The sequence below is a fragment of the Syngnathus floridae genome, chromosome 6 (genome assembly GCF_059516105.1).
Source record: "Syngnathus floridae isolate MCC-2025c chromosome 6, RoL_Sflo_1.0, whole genome shotgun sequence".
NCBI classification, from domain to species: domain Eukaryota; kingdom Metazoa; phylum Chordata; class Actinopteri; order Syngnathiformes; family Syngnathidae; genus Syngnathus; species Syngnathus floridae.
This window is the reverse complement of record NC_142418.1, coordinates 4,833,503-4,851,407: the sequence shown is the minus strand read 5'-3', so window position 1 is coordinate 4,851,407 and position 17,905 is coordinate 4,833,503. Positions and strand designations below refer to the sequence as shown.

At 46.1% G+C, this 17,905-nt stretch overlaps 3 protein-coding genes across 3 annotated transcripts; 2 read left to right on the top strand and 1 right to left on the bottom strand.

Moving 5' to 3' along the window:
* The first annotated feature begins 2,863 nt into the window (after window positions 1-2,863).
* On the top strand, window positions 2,864-4,403 carry LOC148395986 (uncharacterized). The gene is made up of 2 exons (XM_088377895.1): window positions 2,864-3,096; window positions 3,606-4,403. The coding sequence occupies exons 1-2, from the start codon at window positions 3,024-3,026 to the stop codon at window positions 4,262-4,264; spliced, it is 732 nt and encodes a 243-aa protein (XP_088234021.1). The 5' UTR covers window positions 2,864-3,023; the 3' UTR covers window positions 4,265-4,403.
* A 99-nt stretch (window positions 4,404-4,502) lies between these two features.
* mpi (mannose phosphate isomerase) lies at window positions 4,503-9,221 on the bottom strand. Its single transcript, XM_088377893.1, has 8 exons — window positions 9,109-9,221; window positions 8,266-8,393; window positions 7,766-7,966; window positions 7,514-7,655; window positions 7,268-7,447; window positions 7,026-7,199; window positions 6,756-6,964; window positions 4,503-6,694 (listed from the first exon to the last, which is right to left on the bottom strand). Exons 1-8 carry the CDS (start codon window positions 9,122-9,124, stop codon window positions 6,476-6,478), a joined length of 1,269 nt encoding a protein of 422 aa, XP_088234019.1. The 5' UTR covers window positions 9,125-9,221; the 3' UTR covers window positions 4,503-6,475.
* A 464-nt stretch (window positions 9,222-9,685) lies between these two features.
* Window positions 9,686-17,865, top strand: scamp2 (secretory carrier membrane protein 2). Its single transcript, XM_088377894.1, has 9 exons — window positions 9,686-9,866; window positions 11,995-12,066; window positions 12,149-12,217; window positions 12,595-12,706; window positions 12,818-12,946; window positions 13,024-13,183; window positions 15,139-15,240; window positions 16,087-16,204; window positions 16,495-17,865. The coding sequence occupies exons 1-9, from the start codon at window positions 9,810-9,812 to the stop codon at window positions 16,642-16,644; spliced, it is 969 nt and encodes a 322-aa protein (XP_088234020.1). The 5' UTR covers window positions 9,686-9,809; the 3' UTR covers window positions 16,645-17,865.
* The last annotated feature ends 40 nt before the right edge of the window (window positions 17,866-17,905 follow it).

The window sequence follows — 17,905 nt, the reverse complement described above, 5'->3', positions numbered from 1 at the left end:
GAGGGCATTCCACCTTTTTCCGATCGAGGACCATGGATTCGGATTTGGAGGTGCTGACCCTCATCCCGACCGCTTCACACTCGGCTGCGAACCGTTCCAGCGAGAGCTGGAGATCACGGCCTGAAGCAGCCAACAGCACCACGTCATCTGCAAAAAGCAGAGACGCGATGCTGAGGTCCCCAAACTGGACCCCCTCAACGCCTCGGCTGCGCCTAAAAATTCTTGTTAGAGATTTGCTCACTCCAACTTATTTTGCAAGAACCACACGGGAGACAAGTAAGTCCTTTTAGACACCTGCAGGTGGAGAGTCCATTCGTCGCTGTGCGTACAGCGATGTTCGAATAGAGCTCTGAACCCTCCTTCCTGCAAGAGGATATTTATTAAGAGAAACAGAGTGGGGGGATGAGTAGGCTGAGTAGAAAGCCCTTGTCCTCTCGTCTAAACATCTCAGGGGATGTTTTACGACCTTGTGATAAGGAGGACAAGGTAAGGTATTTATTACCTGTTGCATTCCAACATAATCCTATGATAAAGATAACCTGGAAAACCCTAACAATTCTGTCCATAAAAATTATGAACAGAATCGGTGACAAAGGGCAGCCTTGGCGGAGTCCAACCCTCACTGGGAACGAATCCGACTTACTGCCGGAAATGCGGACCAGACTCTGGCATCGGTGATACAGCGACCGAACCGCCCTTATCAGTTGGCTCGGCACCCCGTACTCCCGGAGCACCCTCCACAGAACCTCCCGAGGGAGACGGTCGAACGCCTTCTCCAAGTCCACAAAACACATGTGGACTGGTTGGGCAAATTCCCATGCACCCTCGAGGATCCTGCCGAGGGTGTAGAGCTGGTCCACTGTTCCACGGCCAGGACGAAAGCCACACTGCTCCTCCTGAATCCGAGGTTCGACCTCCCGACGAACCCTCCTCTCCAGCATCCCTGAATAGACCTTACCGGGGAGGCTGAGGAGTGAGATTCCCCTGTAATTGGAACACACCCTCCGGTCCCCCTTCTTAAAGAGAGGAACCACCACCCCAGTCTGCCAATCCAGAGGCACTGTCCCCGATGTCCACGCAATGTTGTAGAGGCGTGTCAGCCATGACAGCCCCACAACATCCAGAGCCTTTAAGAACTCCGGGCGGATCTCATCCACCCCCGGGCCTTGCCACCGAGGAGTTTTTTAACTACCTCAGTGACTTCGACCCCAGAGATTGGAGAATCCGCCTCAGAGTCTCCAGGCCCTGCTTCCTCAATGGAAGGCGTGTAGGTGGAATTGAGGAGGTCTTCGAAGTATTCTCCCCACCGACTCACGACGTCCCGAGTCGAGGTCAGCAGCACGCCATCCCCACTGTAAACAGTGTTGACGTTGCACTGCTTCCCCCTCCTGAGACGCCGGATGGTGGACCAGAATTTCCTCGAAGCCGTCCGGAAGTCATTCTCCATGGCCTCACCAAACTCCTCCCACACCCGGGTTTTTGCCTCAGCAACCGCCGAAGCCGCGTTCCGCTTGGCCATCCGGTACCTGTCAGATGCCTCCGGAGTCCCGCAGGCCAAAACGGCCCGATAGGACTCCTTCTTCAGCTTGACGGCATCCCTTACCGCCGGTGTCCACCAGCGGGTTCGGGGATTGCCGCCACGACAGGCACCGACGACCTTACGGCCACAGCTTCGGTCGGCCGCGTCAACAATGGAGGCGCGGAACATGGTCCACTCAGACTCAATGTCCCCCGCCTCCCCCGGGACGTGGGAAAAGCTCTGCCGGAGGTGGGAGTTGAAGCTCTTCCTGACAGGAGATTCTGCCAGACGTTCCCAGCAGACCCTCAGAGAGCGTTTGGGTCTGCCAGGTCGGACCGGCATCTTCCCCCACCATCGGAGCCAACCCACCACCAGGTGGTGATCAGTTGACAGCTCCGCCCCTCTCTTCACCCGAGTGTCCAAAACATGCGGCCGCAAATCCGATGACACGACTACAAAGTCGATCATCGAACTGCGGCCTAGGGTCTCCTGGTGCCAAGTGCACACATGGACAGCCTTATGTTTGAACATGGTGTTCATTATTGAAAATCCGTGTCGAGCACAGAAGTCCAATAATAGAACACCGCTCGGCTTCAGTCGGGGGGGCCGTTCCTCCCAATCACGTCCTTCCAGGTCTCACTGTCATTGCCCACGTGAGCATTGAAGTCACCCAGTAGAACGATGGAGTCCCCAGAAGGAACGCTCTCCAGCACTTCCTCCAGGGACTCCAAGAAGGGTGGGTACTCTGAGCTGCCGTTTGGAGCATAGACACAAACAACAGTCAGGACCTGTCCCCCCACCCAAAGGCGGAGGGAGGCTACCCTCTCGTTCACCGGGGTGAACCCCAATGTGCAGGCGCCCAGCCGGGGGGCAATAAGTATACCCACACCTGCTCGACGCCTCTCACCGTGGGCAACTCCAGAGTGGAAGAGAGTCCAGCCCCTCTCGAGAGGGCTTGTACCGGAACCCAAACTGTGCGTGGAGGCTAGTCCGACTATATCTAGTCGGAATTTTTCTGCCTCGCACACCAGCTCAGGCTCCTTTCCAGCCAAAGAGGTGACATTCCATGTCCCAAGAGCCAGCTTCTACAGCCGGGGATCAGACCGCCAAGGTCCCTGCCTTTGGCCGCCGCCCAGCTCACACTGCACCCGACCCCTTTGGCCCCTCCCACAGGTGGTGAGCTATTTACCTATTCAAGTGTTTCAATCAGTTTTCTTTACATTCTCTTTTTAAAAAGGAAGACAAAAAATAGGATGACTGTTTAGGGGAGTAGATTTTGTTACACAGCATACGGGAATCTGGAGACTGAGTTTCACTTGTTTGCCGCTAGAGAGCGATCGATTGTTTTTCTTTGAATCAACGGCGGAGAATAGATGAAGAAGAGGACTTTTAAATTCTGCTCTGGCGGACCTTCTGTACACGCCGAATACTTAACGTTTGTCTATGACTAGTCAAGTTCTGAGCTTTTGAACGTTAACGTTTCGGAGCAACGTTGACAAACACGATGGAGACGTCAGGGGCAGATGGCTCCTCTCAGCAGCCGATTGTGTTCTTCGATTTAGAGACAACTGGACTGGGTAAGGTGGAAAGAAAGTACGACATAAACTTATGTACAAAATGACTGTGGTAAAGGTCGAAATGCTGACTCAGTGTTAGTTTTTAGGATAAAACCCTCAAGTTGGAAATCTTTAGAGCTACAACGCTACGATGACTTCCAAGTTTGATTTAGTCCACGACCATGCAATAATCCAATTTAATGGGAATCAGAATTTTTTTTCAAAATTTCTGTAGGATTAATCTGAAGTAATAGAACTGAGTATTCTTTGAATTATCCCATCGATTAATCACGTAATTGCTTAAAATTGCTTAATTAATTGCTTAAAAAATACATTGTTTAAACTACAATGCCAATCAACCAAGTGGAGGAACTATTGAGTCATTGATAAACTGACAAAATAATTCAGATTTTGCCAATATTAAAATAATTGTTAGCTGGAGCCCATTGTAGTGTAATAGCACCACAAAGTTTGTGGCTTTAAAAGTTGAGGCATGCTTTTGGCCAGTCAGTGTTATTTGTCATCATCAGGTCCAATGTGCGAGATGGTCCAGCTGGCGGCGCTGAGCGGAGGCTGCTCTCTCAACCTCTACACAGTCCCTCGCTGTCGAATGGAACCGGGCGCCGCCAGGGTGACGGGCCTCAGGGTGCGCCAACGGCGGCTCTACCTCCACGGCCGCCCCGTGCCCACCAGCCCCCTGCGGGAGGTGCTGCTGTCCTTCCTCGCCTTCCTTCATAGGCTCCATCGCCCCCTGCTGGCGGGCCACAACATCCGCCGCTTCGACTGCCGACCTCTGACCCGAGCCCTGGACGAGACGGGCCTTCGAGCGCAGTTCGATGCGTCCGTCGCCGGCTACGTGGACACGTTGCAGTTGGCCCGGGAGGTGCTGAGGGATTGCGGCATGCGCAGCTTCAAGCAGGAATACTTAGTGAAGGAGTTGATGGGCATGGACTACAATGCTCACGACGCTTTTGAGGACGTGCTCTCTTTGCAGAAGCTTTACTATGTGCTGCAACCCAAGCCGGAGATGGTGGCACACTACACGTTCAGTCTGAGTGACGTGAAGAAGGTTGCCGCTGCCGACGAATTGAGCAGAGCTCCCAAAGGCGGGCGCCTGCTGCCAGGACAGCGCCTTCTTTGGCAGCACCTGGAACAACCAGTCAAGAATATCGATGGGAGCACGGCATAACGCCACAGAACTTAGCGTTGACATTGGTGACCAAATGATAATTCATCTTCTAATATCATCTCATACTCGGATGAACCCCGTGGCATTATTTTTCTACTGCCAAATAAATCTAATAAATATTTTTTACTGGCTCTTAAAATGTTTTGTTTGCAGGCAATCCAGCAAACAATGGCTTTGCTCATGGGCCCACTGGCAGTCAGGAAAAAAAAAGAAACAATATAAAACTTGACACAAACAGTCAAGTGACAGCGCAAAGCTTTAATTGAACCACTTTGACGTTAACATTTTCTGCAGTTCCCATGCGACAGCAAGGCTTTGCTCCAGAATGCTCACAACACTATTTGAACAACAACAAAAAGAAGACTAAAATTGCCTTTGAGCGTGCAAAGTGCAAATCAGATTGCTAACAAACCCGTGACTGAAAAGCTAAGCTACAATGAAAGAAAACGTTTAGTTGACAACATTTGCTGATCAAACAAGGCGGGCAAAACATTTTGACTGGAGCATGCAGAAAACGACATCCAGCGGCAGTCAAAAAACATCAGTAGTGAAATAAAAACTTGCAGATGGTTAGAACAAAGTGCACTTCTTGGCCATGGGTAACAGGAAGTAGAACAGAAGGATCGGAAAATACATTCCAAGTCCATCTCATGTTCTGACGAGGACCAAATGTACTAAACGTTAAAATATTATTAAACTTGATGCAGCATTTTTAACAAAAACATTTGCCCTTGTCGGTTATGCTTTGTTGGATTTTTTTTTCCTCCAGTAGCAAATATTTTCTGTAATTTTTTTTTTTTGCTTGCAGTAGAACCCCCAAAGAGGAAGCATGTGACGATAACCATAGAAGTGGCACTGTGGAACTTGACAAACTGAACTTTTTTTTACTGCATAAAAGGTAAGTTCAGTTAGCATCTCTCATTCTTGTTTGGCATGCACAAACTTGGTCAATAAAGCTGATTTTGATTATTTACATTTGTATTACAGTCAAAAATGTTAAGAATGAGGGCCGCAGCTGTCAACTTTTCTAGACGTGACACAATTTAACAACGTAATGTGCCATTGTTATCGCTGACCACTTGAGGGCGCCAGCCTCACATTCTACGCCATAATATTGGGGACCTTTAGTGTGTGTGGCTTTGGTGGGAGGGTGTGGCCTGGCCTGGTGAGTGACGTGAGAGCCAGCAAAAAAATCTAACTATTGCATTCATCGTTTTAGCCCTTGAATGTTACGTAACGTTTATAAGTAGTTTTGTATTGAGAACAACTTTGCAGTTAGCTGGCTTGTGCTCCACTTTGGAGGTTCCACAGTCGATGATATTGAACAGGAAGTATTTAAGTATAGTGGTGGAGGACTAGTTAATTCTCAGTGCAGTCATCCAAAGGTACATGTATGAGACATGCATCAAGCATCTCATCACAAGCTTGGATGATCCAACTGGAAACACGGCTTAATTCACAGCAATTACAAAGACTGAAGTAGAGCGTTGGCGTTTCCGGCGCATTTTGTCGTACAGTAAATATTTTTGCATTCTTCATGCACGCATTCTGAATGCCATTCTGCATTCCTCAACAGAGTTTAACACAAGGAAATGTGTTGAACATGTTCCGCATCCTCTACCAGTGTAAATGTTGCATTTCTTGTACCAGTGTTTCAGCATTCACGTTCGACTGTTGCGTGAGAATCAGCGTGTAAGATCTAGAATCCTTTGTTTCAGCAATTATCTTTATTTCTAAACACGTTTCAACTTTGTGTAGTCATGTTTTCCCATTTTGGTCAAATTGAAATCATGATTGAGATTCTAATTCCCATTCGCATCGTTCTGCACCACTGTGAATGCGTTTCAGCCTTCCGTTAATTTCCTAATTCTTCGTATTCACATTGTCGCAGAACGCAGAAATGTTTTCACAGCCAAAGAAATGAATTAACCCTGTTTGACGTGATATAAAAATCTGGAGTTCCAGAATATACTGTACTGTGCTCTGAACCATATTGTGTTGGATGAATGGTGAGGAAATGCAGGATGAGACAAATGTTATTTTTAGTACATGCTGTATACCGCTAAAAATAGCCATCGGGCCACAAATAGCCCCCGGACTGTATTTTGGAAAGCACCGGTGGATGGGTTGCCTTTCAAGTGATTGAACTATTGTGCAAGTGGCGCTTTCTTCGTCTAAGCTCCACAATTTGCTGTGAGGTCACGACTGCTCCTACAGGAGGCAACAGGCCCGAAACATGGTCAAACCTGATGGAGAGGCCACGTGCAGCATCACGCTCTCGTTGGCCGACACAAACAAAACGCTGCCGCGCTTCAGGCTGACGTCAGACGGTGCTGCGGGTGAGGCGGCGCTGGCGTCGCCTTCGATAACCAGTAGGATGCTGGCACTGTCCACGGGCGCCAGCGTGTACTGCTTGACGGAGGCTGGCACCTGCAGAAGTCACAGATGTTTCAACTTTTACTTTAAGGACTTCTCCATCATTTTCTTTCACCTGTATCCTCATGACGGTGAAGTCCGGCACGGGTGGGTCGTAGACGGTGACGCAAGGGTCCGAGGCGTCCTGAACCGGCGGGAAAATCTTGGCGGCGAAAGGGCTCGGGCTGTAGTTGAGCATCTCGCATAGCGTGTTGACGTCGATGTACTTCGGGGTCAGGCCGGCTCTCACCGTGTTGTCAGAGCACGCCATGCACTCGATGCAATCTGATAGCGAAACAAAAAAATGACGAAAATGGAGCAGAAAGCCGCCAAAGCTCCTACCGACCTCCGTAGAGGTAAGCATGAGGTTCGTTAGCTCCGAGGAACATGGCCTGGTTGGGTTCCAAGAGCACGTGGTTGAGGAAGTAGATGGAGAAGCAGCCGATATCGCCGGGGTACTGGCAGTGGAGGCGGAGCAGCAGCTCGCCGTTACTGCTTGCCGTGTCCTTGCCCGCCGAGCCTATGCAAACGCACGAGACACTCGTAACGATGCTTGGGTCAGATCATTCCGTCGGTCATTTTGCTTACTTTCTTCAGTGACTCTCTTGACCAGCATGTTTAGTTGATCCACAAACACTTTCTTCTCACAGTTCATCATCCTGGTGAAGCACTTTTTCAGCGCCTGCCTGGTGCGGCTGGCGTCGCCCGCACCGCTCCGCAGCTCCTCGGCCGCTTCCTTGCCCACCAGAGCACAGAACTCCGGGACGACTGATGCGTGACATAAACAAGGTGTGTTTTTGTTTGGCTGGTTCTGAAAATTCTCATCACACTTACACTTGAGGAAGCCGAGGATCTCCTCCACTGGCCTGAAGCCGCAGAGACCCTGGAAGTGTGTGAGAGCGATGGCCATCTCTGGTTTGTGGTTGTTGTCCGGGTAGTGCTCCGGAAACTGAGCGTGAAGACGAGCAGCCAACTCCTAAATGAAAGACGGAACATCGTCCGCGGGTTCTTTCCGAGCCAGGAACGTCCCCCAGAATCATGCCTAAGCTTGCCTCAGAAGATGCTAATTTGTGTGTGCGTACTCACCCTGTTGGGGTGAGCCTGTATGGACAAGGCGGTGTTAACGGAAAGGACCTTGAAGAGGAAAGGCAGCTGGCCCTGAAAGGTGTCCTTGACCTTGGAGCCCAGGCATGCAGGGAAGTGGGCGATCCACTGACCCAGTGTGGTCTGCGCGATACGGTTGTCTTTAATCTGGGCGTCGCCCTTTGGGTGGGCGCCCATCCACAGCTGGAATGAGGCAAAAAGGACCATGATGCGAGCGCGCTCGGGTTACGCTGACTAGTGCACTTTCAAAGCGCCTTGTTTGGGAGTCGTATATATACTTAAAATGCAGCACCATGGCCCTGTAAAACATAATTCAAAGTGCCATCATGTGGCAATGTCGCCCGTACAGCGTGAAAATGTCAATGCTCTGGTAAAGTGAACTGATGACCTTCATGCGAACCCCCACAGGGCTGCTCGGGTGCTAAATAAAGAGCAGCAGAGGTCACGGCCATATTGTCTCGACTGTATTCCGCGTAGCCTACCTCAGCGTAAGGTTTGCCATCTTCGATGACAGCCAACGGATCCCCGCCAAGCACCAGTTTGGCCACTTCGCTGTCTAGGCCCACTTTTCCCCATGCATAGTTTTGCACAGCACAGGTCAGTGGGAATACTAAAACGGAAGCAAGCGGGAAAACAGAGTATTGTTCAGAACACAACTTTTTGGTGCTACAAATGCAGCTTTCTGGGCCCCAACAATACAACAACCAGAAGATTGTAATATAGTGGTAAAAAAATAAATACAACTAACAATACATGGCACTCAGTTACCGCCATACTTGGTGTTTTTCCACATAATCGTCACTATTGTGTGGCTTCGACAGATGTACCCATATTTACTGTAATTATGACTTCCCTAATCCGTTATAGATGCCGGAGCGTTCCGACCTACGTGCATAATTCACATACGTACGTAACTGCGTCGTAAACCGAGGTAACTATCCGATTATTAGCACGCTGGCATCGAGAGTCACTTTGGCTTCGATGTCATTTTAAGTAGACGTTCATTTAAAGGTAAAATTAAAAAAGCGTGTATGTGTGGAGCAGCGACGAGCCGTAGCGGGGCTGCGGTATTAGACAGAGGGGGGAAAAACACGACTAAGCAGATTTAAGCACAATGCACAGTGTTCTCACACATTACAGTGTCTGGTTACTTCACGGGAACATAGAGGCTAGCTAGCAAACTAGCTACCCAGTGAGCGAACGCAACATTCTGTCAAAATATGCACTTTTCGTTTTACACAATCCAATTAGCTTGACGGATTTAAAACGCATTGATCGCGTGATTGAATGGTTGAACTCAGTAGTTGAGAAGATGAGAACCTCACCTTTTACTTCCTCCATGACGGCGACCGAGCTGTCACTCAAGATGTGACGTCACGCACGACCGAGCGACTTTTGGTGTAAAAGCGTCTGTTTGTGCCAAGTCACTTTGCACAAAACAGAAAAATATTTTTACTCAGAGGCAGAGGTGGACAGAGGAGGTAAAAAAATTGTAGCCTGGAGTGCTGTTGTAAGTGCTAAACCGAACATGAATGGCAACAAAACATAAATATAAAACAGTAATAAAAATTAAATTTCCATTAGAAATGTACAATGTAGCAATGAACAAATTTAGATAATTAAGGCAATTTTTTACCCGTCTTTTTCTGTGTCTATGTCATATAATACTTTATTTGAAATCCCACGCTCGCTCTTTGACTGTCATTTACGTTTTCTTCCCGTGTCATGAATTTTCATCCATTATCCCTAATTCAAATTAACCCATTTCGTTGTGCGTCTTAATGACCTTTAATTTGCATGATTACTGGCATGACAAGTTTGGTCTCTTTAACGCAACCCGTGTTCGCGCCTCCTGGATTGTGCGTGGCAGTGTGACGTTGACGTCATCACGCAACTGCCAGTGTGCGCATGCGATCTACACTCGAGTCGAGGAAGTGGGTTGAGGACGCAATTTCAGTGGCGGTGAGGAGTTGGCTCTTTATTACCCGCTCACAGAGGTTTGAATCACCGAGATTCTTGAAGAAATATGTCGGCATTTGATGACAACCCCTTCGCCGAGCCGGCTGGCGTCAACCCTTTTAATGTAAGTGCTTTAATGTGTGCTGAAGTGACGCTAAACGGACGTGTTCCGTGGCTGTCAATTCGATCTCGAGAGGTAGCTAGTAGCCAGCTCGTCAGGAAACTTGTTGGGTAGATGTTGTTGGGCGTGTCAGCCTGCTGTCTCTATTGCTATTGGGTGAATGTGCATAATTGACAGGCCATCAGCCAATCAGAGCTCTTGCCATGGAAAGCGGGGTTCAATTGTAGGAAGTTAACGTGTAGCCAACAAGGAATGTCTTTCTAAACTTTTTAACCGCGTTGCAGTTGTTACCACGCCAAATTGATAAACCTTTCTGACCACATGAATTTATTTTAAACCACGTAGTGTCGTTTTTTATGTGAAATCAGGTTGAGCTAACCAGCTCAGGAGTAGCCACTTAGATTGATCACAATGCTGTTTGTGAAGGATATGAGCCAATTAAGCCATAAACATATCAATTTATTACTTTCTGCATCAGCAAAACAACAAAAAGGACCTTACCCAGACAATTTTACAATTGAAGGCGTGTACAGAATCAAGGTTTACAGGGGGCACATAATGTCTGTATGTGAGTGCCTAAGGTATGTTGGATGAAAAGCCACATTATGATTTAAGATTCTCAACCATTGTTGAGTCAACACGTACAATTTACCTTGATTTTTTTTTTTTCAAAAAAGTGTCCACAGGTTAATTGCCAATTTGTTATCCAGTTATTGACGAGCATTTTAATTGTTCTTCCTGTTACGATACGTCACTGTCATAGAGTGATGAGCAAAGATACATTTCCAGACTATTTAAGTGAATTTGAGCAATTTCCTGCAGCACTGATGATCTTGCATGACACACTAATTGTAAGTCATTGATTCACGATTTAACCACTGCAAAATATCACGTGCGTTAACAACCTACAAGAGTACGCGACTGTACGATTGCTAGGCGGGGAGATGAAGCTAAACAAATAAGCTTTCAGCAGCTGGTACACGGTGCCCGCCTGGCCGGCCAGCCCCTCACTCTCTCTCACATTCATTCGAATAAACAGATTTAAGCTTTAAGTCATACCAACACAAAAACACCGACACTCGCAAAAAAAATAAAAGTCCATCCTTTGGCGTTGATGTGTTGTGTAGCGTCTTATCTCACTTCCTGTTTCACAGAGGTTGTACAGATGTACTGAATTTTCTTGAGTCTTCCTGCTCAACTTTATGCGGTGTCATCAAAAGGCACAAGGTGACCTCCATCTGGCTGTTTTTATTTTAATTCATTGCCGTTTTTCATGGACAAGGACCATCTTTCCTACTTCTGGACTGTGCAGACAATGTTCTAAAGTGACACTTTTGAAGCCTCATATAATTTCTCATAATATGACTTGTTGTCCGTTAGCCGTGTTGCACAAGCATGCAAAACAAACCCTAACATTTGCAACTAAACAAAATGTCAAAGTCTGGTTTTACATTTGTGTGTTACGCCCACGCTGGATGCTCCTGTTCATTTCCTGACTCATCCTGGTTGCTTGTTTCTTAAAATAAAAACCTAACCCCAATCCCTAAACTGACAGAACCTCAATTTAATCTTCTTCCCTTGACTGGTGTGGCCTATGTGCTACTCTTGGGCTACTCTTTCTGTTCATTTGGGTTGAACATTTTTAGGTTGAATAAATTCTGCTGCGTGTCTCAATTCCAAATGCTGCAACGGATTGTTCGTGCTACTGGCTTTAATTTCAGCAAGTTCAGCAACCTTCAAACATACTTTGCCTGCAACACAGGAAGAGAAGACAATAGTTGAGTCCGGCTGGGAATGTTTACAGGTGCGTCCGGCGCCGATAACTTTGATCATGCAGTCCGGTTTCCACTTTTGGACGAAAGTATTGGGACAGTCTACCGATACGTAGTGAAAACAAAGCAAAAAAACGGGGCGGCTCTTTTGGAAAGGCTTTCTCCCACATTGTGATCTGTTAGCCGCTAATTTTGGACTTGCTGTTCAAATTCATCCTCTAAGAAGTTTGTTTATGGATCTTGCTTTGCGCACTTAGTCCACAGAGAAGGGCTTACTCAAAATGTGTCGTGAGAGTAATTTTTTTTTTTGGGTCGGTTAAGAGAAATTGACCGAGTCATGCTTTGATTTCTTTTTTCAGGACCCGGCTGTTACACAGGCGACAAGCTCCAGCGTAGAACCTGTTGAGCAGTACAACCCTTTCCCTGCCACAGTAAGACCTTTTACTGCTTCATTGCATTTCCTGACATGACCTGAGTAATTGAATTATTATTATTATTTTTTTTCTTTTGGAGAGCTTGGCTAGTCAGACCACCTCGTACCAACCGGCAGTACTGCAGCCTTCGTCCGAGCCCACCCCGCAGGTGAGTCACGCAGCGTCTACAAACATCTTCTTCCGCTTTGTAGCGTCATTTGCGAGACCTGCAGTCGTCTCGTCTTCCCCGCGCTGCCTCCTTTAAGGGCATCACATTACCTATGCAGCGGCTCAGTTTACACAACATCATGCGAGTCGTCGTTTGAAGGCTAATTGAATTTGGTGTTTTTTTTAATTTTATTTTTATTTATTTCAAACATTCAAAATTGACTCTGTTGCAGAGCCATTCGGCCTCGCTGCTATTTCTTTCCTTTCTTAAACATTGCTTCAATCTGCTAAGCAAATGTTGACCTCTGCTGCTTCTGGAATGACCAAAGATGTGCAAAAAGTCAAGAGGTCTCACTGTTGTTGGAATTGCCCCCACAGGCGACCGCCACGGCGGCACAGGCCAACCTGCTGAGGCAACAGGAGGAGCTGGAGAGGAAAGCCGCCGAGCTGGAGCGCAGAGAGCAGGAACTCCAGAGCCAAGGCTCCTCAGGTCCGTCCCACTCCCTTGTTTGCGTTCCGTGCGGTTCACGCGCGGGCCAACCGATGCCCGACCATGCTCGCACTCGTAGAAATGAAGATAACGTTGTCGCACGCGCGGCAGGTAAAGCAAACAACTGGCCGCCGCTCCCGAAGAGTTTCCCCATCAAGCCGTGTTTCTACCAAGACTTCTTCGAGGAGATCCCCAGCGAGTATCAGAGGGTGTGCAAGATGATGTACTATCTCTGGATGTGTGAGTGGTCCCGAGTGAGCGCGGGCGCGTACTGGAGTACCCGCTCGGAGTATAACGGCCGCTCCTCCCTCTCGCAGTCAACTGTGTGACGCTCTTCCTCAACATGCTGGCCTGTCTGGCCTTCTTCACCACATCGTCTTCCTACGGGGTAGACTTTGGCCTCTCCATCCTCTGGCTCATCCTCTTCGCTCCCTGCTCCTTTCTCTGCTGGTACCGACCCGTCTACAAGGCCTTCAAGTGAGTGGCGTGCAAAGACGAGGCTTCCTGGTTTACTTCCGCGTTGGATTACCGTAATTGCTGGACTATAAACCGCACCGGATTATAAACCGCACCAGCCAAAATTCAGGGATATTTCAGTTTTTTTCTTACATAAGCCGCACCGGACTATAAGCCGCACGTGCACACGAGTTTTTTACAAAGAAAGACAGTACATAGAAAGCCTTTTTAACGTTTTAATAACATACTTGAACATGTCTTTCTAAACATTGCCTGTAACGCAGCAGTAGTACTGCAGCAACGCGGAAGTGTGCATGCGAGTTATTAGCAAAGAAAGACTGGACACAGAAAGTTTTTTTAAAGCTTTAATAACATACCTTAACATTTCTTTCCAAACACTGCCTGTGACGCGGCAGAAATACCGCAGCAGCACGGAAGTAACACAGCAAAGTCACTGAGACGCGGCGGTAACACAGCAGCAACACAGCAACAACATGGTAGCACAGCACTAACAGGGCTGGTTAAAAAAAAACATACCAGTAAAAGTAAAAAAAGAGCCGTCTTCATCTTCCTCCTGTGCACTGAAACCATCGAAGTCTTCCTCCTTAGTGTCCGATTGGAATAGCGTTAGATATCCTTCGCCTCACACTTTCTCAGGCTCTCTTTCGTCGTCACTTTTATGCATTTCTTCGAGTGTGAAGAAGGTCTGTTCATGCTAATCTTATTCATGCACAAAGCGCTAAATTACATTAAACTAGCGAGCGACACGTATAGCTTAAAAGCGGCATCATATGCATTTCTTTTGTCCCCCATAATGACGGTTTGTGTATAAAAGCTTCCTGTCTTTGTGTGAATGCGGGTGTGTGCGTGATGCGCGAGACGATCACGTCTTCTTCGGCGCATTATCTCTTCTTCGTCTGTCTCGCTCTTGCTTCCTGCTAGAGCGCCCCCTGGAGACCGGAGGCCGTAAAAATCCATAAGTACGCTCCAGAGTAGACACAAGATAATGTCATCAACATCGACTGCCTTTGGCTTAAAAGCGGCATCATATGCATTTCTTTTGTCCCCCATGATGACGGTTTGTGTATAAAGGCTTCCTTTCAGTAATGTCCGTCTTGATCGCGTTCTGCGTGGTGCGCGAAATGTAATCACAAACGTCTTCTTCGGCGCATTATCTCTTCTTCGCCTGTCTCGCTCTTGCTTCCTGCTAGAGCGCCCCCTGGAGGCCGGAGGCCGTAAAAATCCATAAGTACGCCGCGCCGCTGTTTAAGATTCAAAGTAACCTTCTGAATAAAATGCATCAAAAGTTCACATTCATTACAACTTGTTTTGGGTGAGCAAAATGTCAGAAGAATTGAATTCAAATGCTGATTGATTGTTTTTTATTACAATGCAGATGGTCCAAACAGCGCCACTGCTTTGTGTAATCTCTGAGTGACATGGCAGAGAAAGGGTTTAGAGCACAGGTGTTAAACTCAAGGCCCGGGGGCCAGATTCAGCCCGCCACATCATTCTATGTGGCCCGCGAAGACAAATTGTGCATCAAATTCGTGTGTCATTACTAGAATTGCAAATTGTCTTCACTTTTAATATCTTTTTTTTAAAATATTTGACCAGTTTTTACTCGTCTGATTTGAAAACGAGTTATTTGTCAGTTTGTTTTGTAGCTTTTACTGTATATAATAGTGTTAAGAGTAAACGTCACAAAAATCACGAAAAAAATCTTATATAAGCCGCAGGGTCCAAAATTTTGGAAAAAAGTCGCGGCTTATAGTCCGGAAATTACGGTAATCTTTTTGATTTGTGTTGATGTGTTGATTATTTATTTTGCCTCCAAAATAAGAGAGTCCCCGACTTGAATTTCCAGAATTTTGCAACCCTTAGGGAATGTGGTGTGTTTTTAGTTATTGAAATGATTTTGGGAAAAAAATGTTCCGCATCATTTTAAATTCCAATTTTGTTTATGGCATCCTCAGGACCGACAGCTCCTTCAGCTTCTTCTTTTTCTTCTTCATCTTCTTCTGCCAAGTGGTCATCTTCATCATCCAGTCGGTGGGCATCCCCAAGTGGGGCAACAGGTGGGCTTTTTTTTTTTTTTTTTAATTCAAATTTTCTTTCTGTCAACATCTGCTCGGTAAAATCCGTGCCGCTCGTGCAGGTCGCATTTCCTGTTCTTTGGTTATCGCACATTTCCTTTTTGCTCCTCTTCTGTTTTGTCGTTGCAATTGCACCAAAGGGAAACCAGTCAAATTAAAGATATATATAAATAAATAAATAGATAAAATATCAATAATAAGAAAATAAATAATTAAATGTTGTATGAAGCCAAATGTTTGCTCGCAAGAAACTTGGGTGAGTTTTGGTTCCAGAATTGCTTGACTTTCTTGCCTGTTTTTTGTTTGTTGTTATTCTTCTATTGTCAACTTTCTTGCCTGCTAAGTTGCACTCTTTGTCCTCTTCCTCTCCCGTTTGCTGAGACTTGGCAACCTTCAGCCTCTCCGCTGATTTTCTTGCTGTAAGTGTGAGATTAAACAAAAAAAAACTCAAATCTTTTTATTTTTTTTATTTTTATAAACACAGTTGGTGTTCTGCATGGCGACAAATCTTATGCGCTTTCTCGTAACACCTAACAGATTCATTCTTTTTTTTTTTTTTTTTCCTGACTTGTGACAAGACTCAACATTACAGTGGAGCCCCCAAAAGTGGACATCACCTTAGTCAGGGCATAACAATTTTTGGGGGAAAAAAATCTAATCGTCTTTTTTTTTTTTCCCCTCAATAATGTGATTGCAGTTTAATATCCAAATATTTATTTTCTACCTCTTATGAGTTGTACCATTTTGGAGGTTTCACTGGCCCGACATTTTTTTCCTAACTGTTCTTCCGCCGCCTAAAACGTAACCAGTGTGTTTGTCGGCGCGCAGTGGTTGGATCGCCGCCTTCTCCGTCATAAACTCGTCCAAAGCGGTGGGCGCCATCATGATCATTGTGGCCATCCTCTTCACCATCTGCGCCGTCATGTCCATCATTCTCCTCAAGATGGTGAGAAACCGCAATGTGCATTTCTATGCATATTTTTATATTCTCATTATTTAATGCTTTAACATATACTGCCCTTTTTCCTTTTCATTTGCACCCCCTAGTGGTTGTTTATTTTATTGCAATAGCCTACATATCATTTTTTCTATAGCTTATTTGAAATATTGTCAACTTTATTTCATTTTGTGACTTGGACCTAACGATGCGCCGTTTGATTATACTTGTCCTCGTTCGCAGTCACTTTGACATTTAAGACTGGTGCCACGAGCTAACGTTTGTGTCCCCTGCGACAGGTCCATGGCATGTACCGCCGGACCGGGGCCAGCTTCCACAAGGCCCAGCAGGAGTTCTCGCAGGGCATCTTCACCAACAAAACCTTCCAAAATGCCGCCGCCGGCGCAGCCTCGTCGGCAGCCCAGGGAGCCTTCCCGGCTAACAACTAGCCCGCGCTAAGCTACCTGCTCAGGTGGAAGTCAGCATGTTATCCGGTTGGCAGGGTTGTGTCCATCCTTGTAATGTGTCGACCTTGAGCAAGGTGAGAGCGCACTCATACGTACAGACAGCCACCATCACGGTGCCAGACAAGCACAGCAGGTACATTGTGGCTGGAGCAGGAGACGCATTGACTGATGTCTGTCTTCATTTCACTTGGTCTCGGCTTTGTATATTTTGCTTGCACTTTTTGGCAACGCTCATTTGTGGAAATTGTGGGTGGATTTTTTTTTCACCAGCATGTGTGAGATTCTTTACAAGTATTTGATAGTTTTTCTTTTCTGAGCGTGGTGTTGTTTGGCAGGTCAATATTGAATTTTTTTCTTTGCTGAACCCGAACAAACGTGCTCCCAATTGTCAAATGAGCGTGAAATGTTCAGTTGCTGAATCATTCCTTAAATCGAGCCCTCTTAGTTCCACCTTCTTTACTTTTTTTTTCTTTTGTTGTCAAGACTAACATGCGGTTTACAAAAATATTGTTGCTGGCCAATGGCAGCGTCTTTCTCTCATAAAAATATCCATTTTCACAATAGGGGAGAACAGAAAAATCATGTCTAATTATCTCAACTGACAGGCGCCATTCCAATCAACTTCCAAATTGAACTGTTGCTTACCAAAACAGCAGAACCTGCCAAAGCATCTGGAATTTCAACGCATTTGACTTCCACTTGGCTTTATTTTCTTTCTGTGACAAAAACAATTGCGTTTGAGTTTATAGCCTGTTTTTTTTTTTTTTTTTTTTAAATGGCAGCATGCAAAATAAGTATATAATGTAATGTAGCCTCTTTCTTTCAGTGCAAGATTAAATAATTTGGATAATAGCTGAACGTTCCTTTTGCTATTGGAATACACTTTGATCTCGTTGGGCTTCAACTAGAAGTATAATTTAAAAGCTGCTTCAGGTCACTTGAGAAATCTGAACTGGTTGCTCAGGAGATGCATATGCAACATAACGGTTTATTGTAGAATATAGATTAGCTGTGCGCCTTTTATTATGGGATGTATCACCTCTGTGATGAATCAGAATTGTTTTGGCAGCATATGAATTGGTCTCATTAATTTAACATTGATCCTGTATCCAGATGTTTATGGTTTTTTTTTGTCTGTTGGTTCTGTGCCTTTGTATGAAAATATTGAATGTAACATATAATAATAAAATGCTTTGCTTTCAATCTCTGTATTCATGAATACAACTCTTCTGCAGTTAAATGG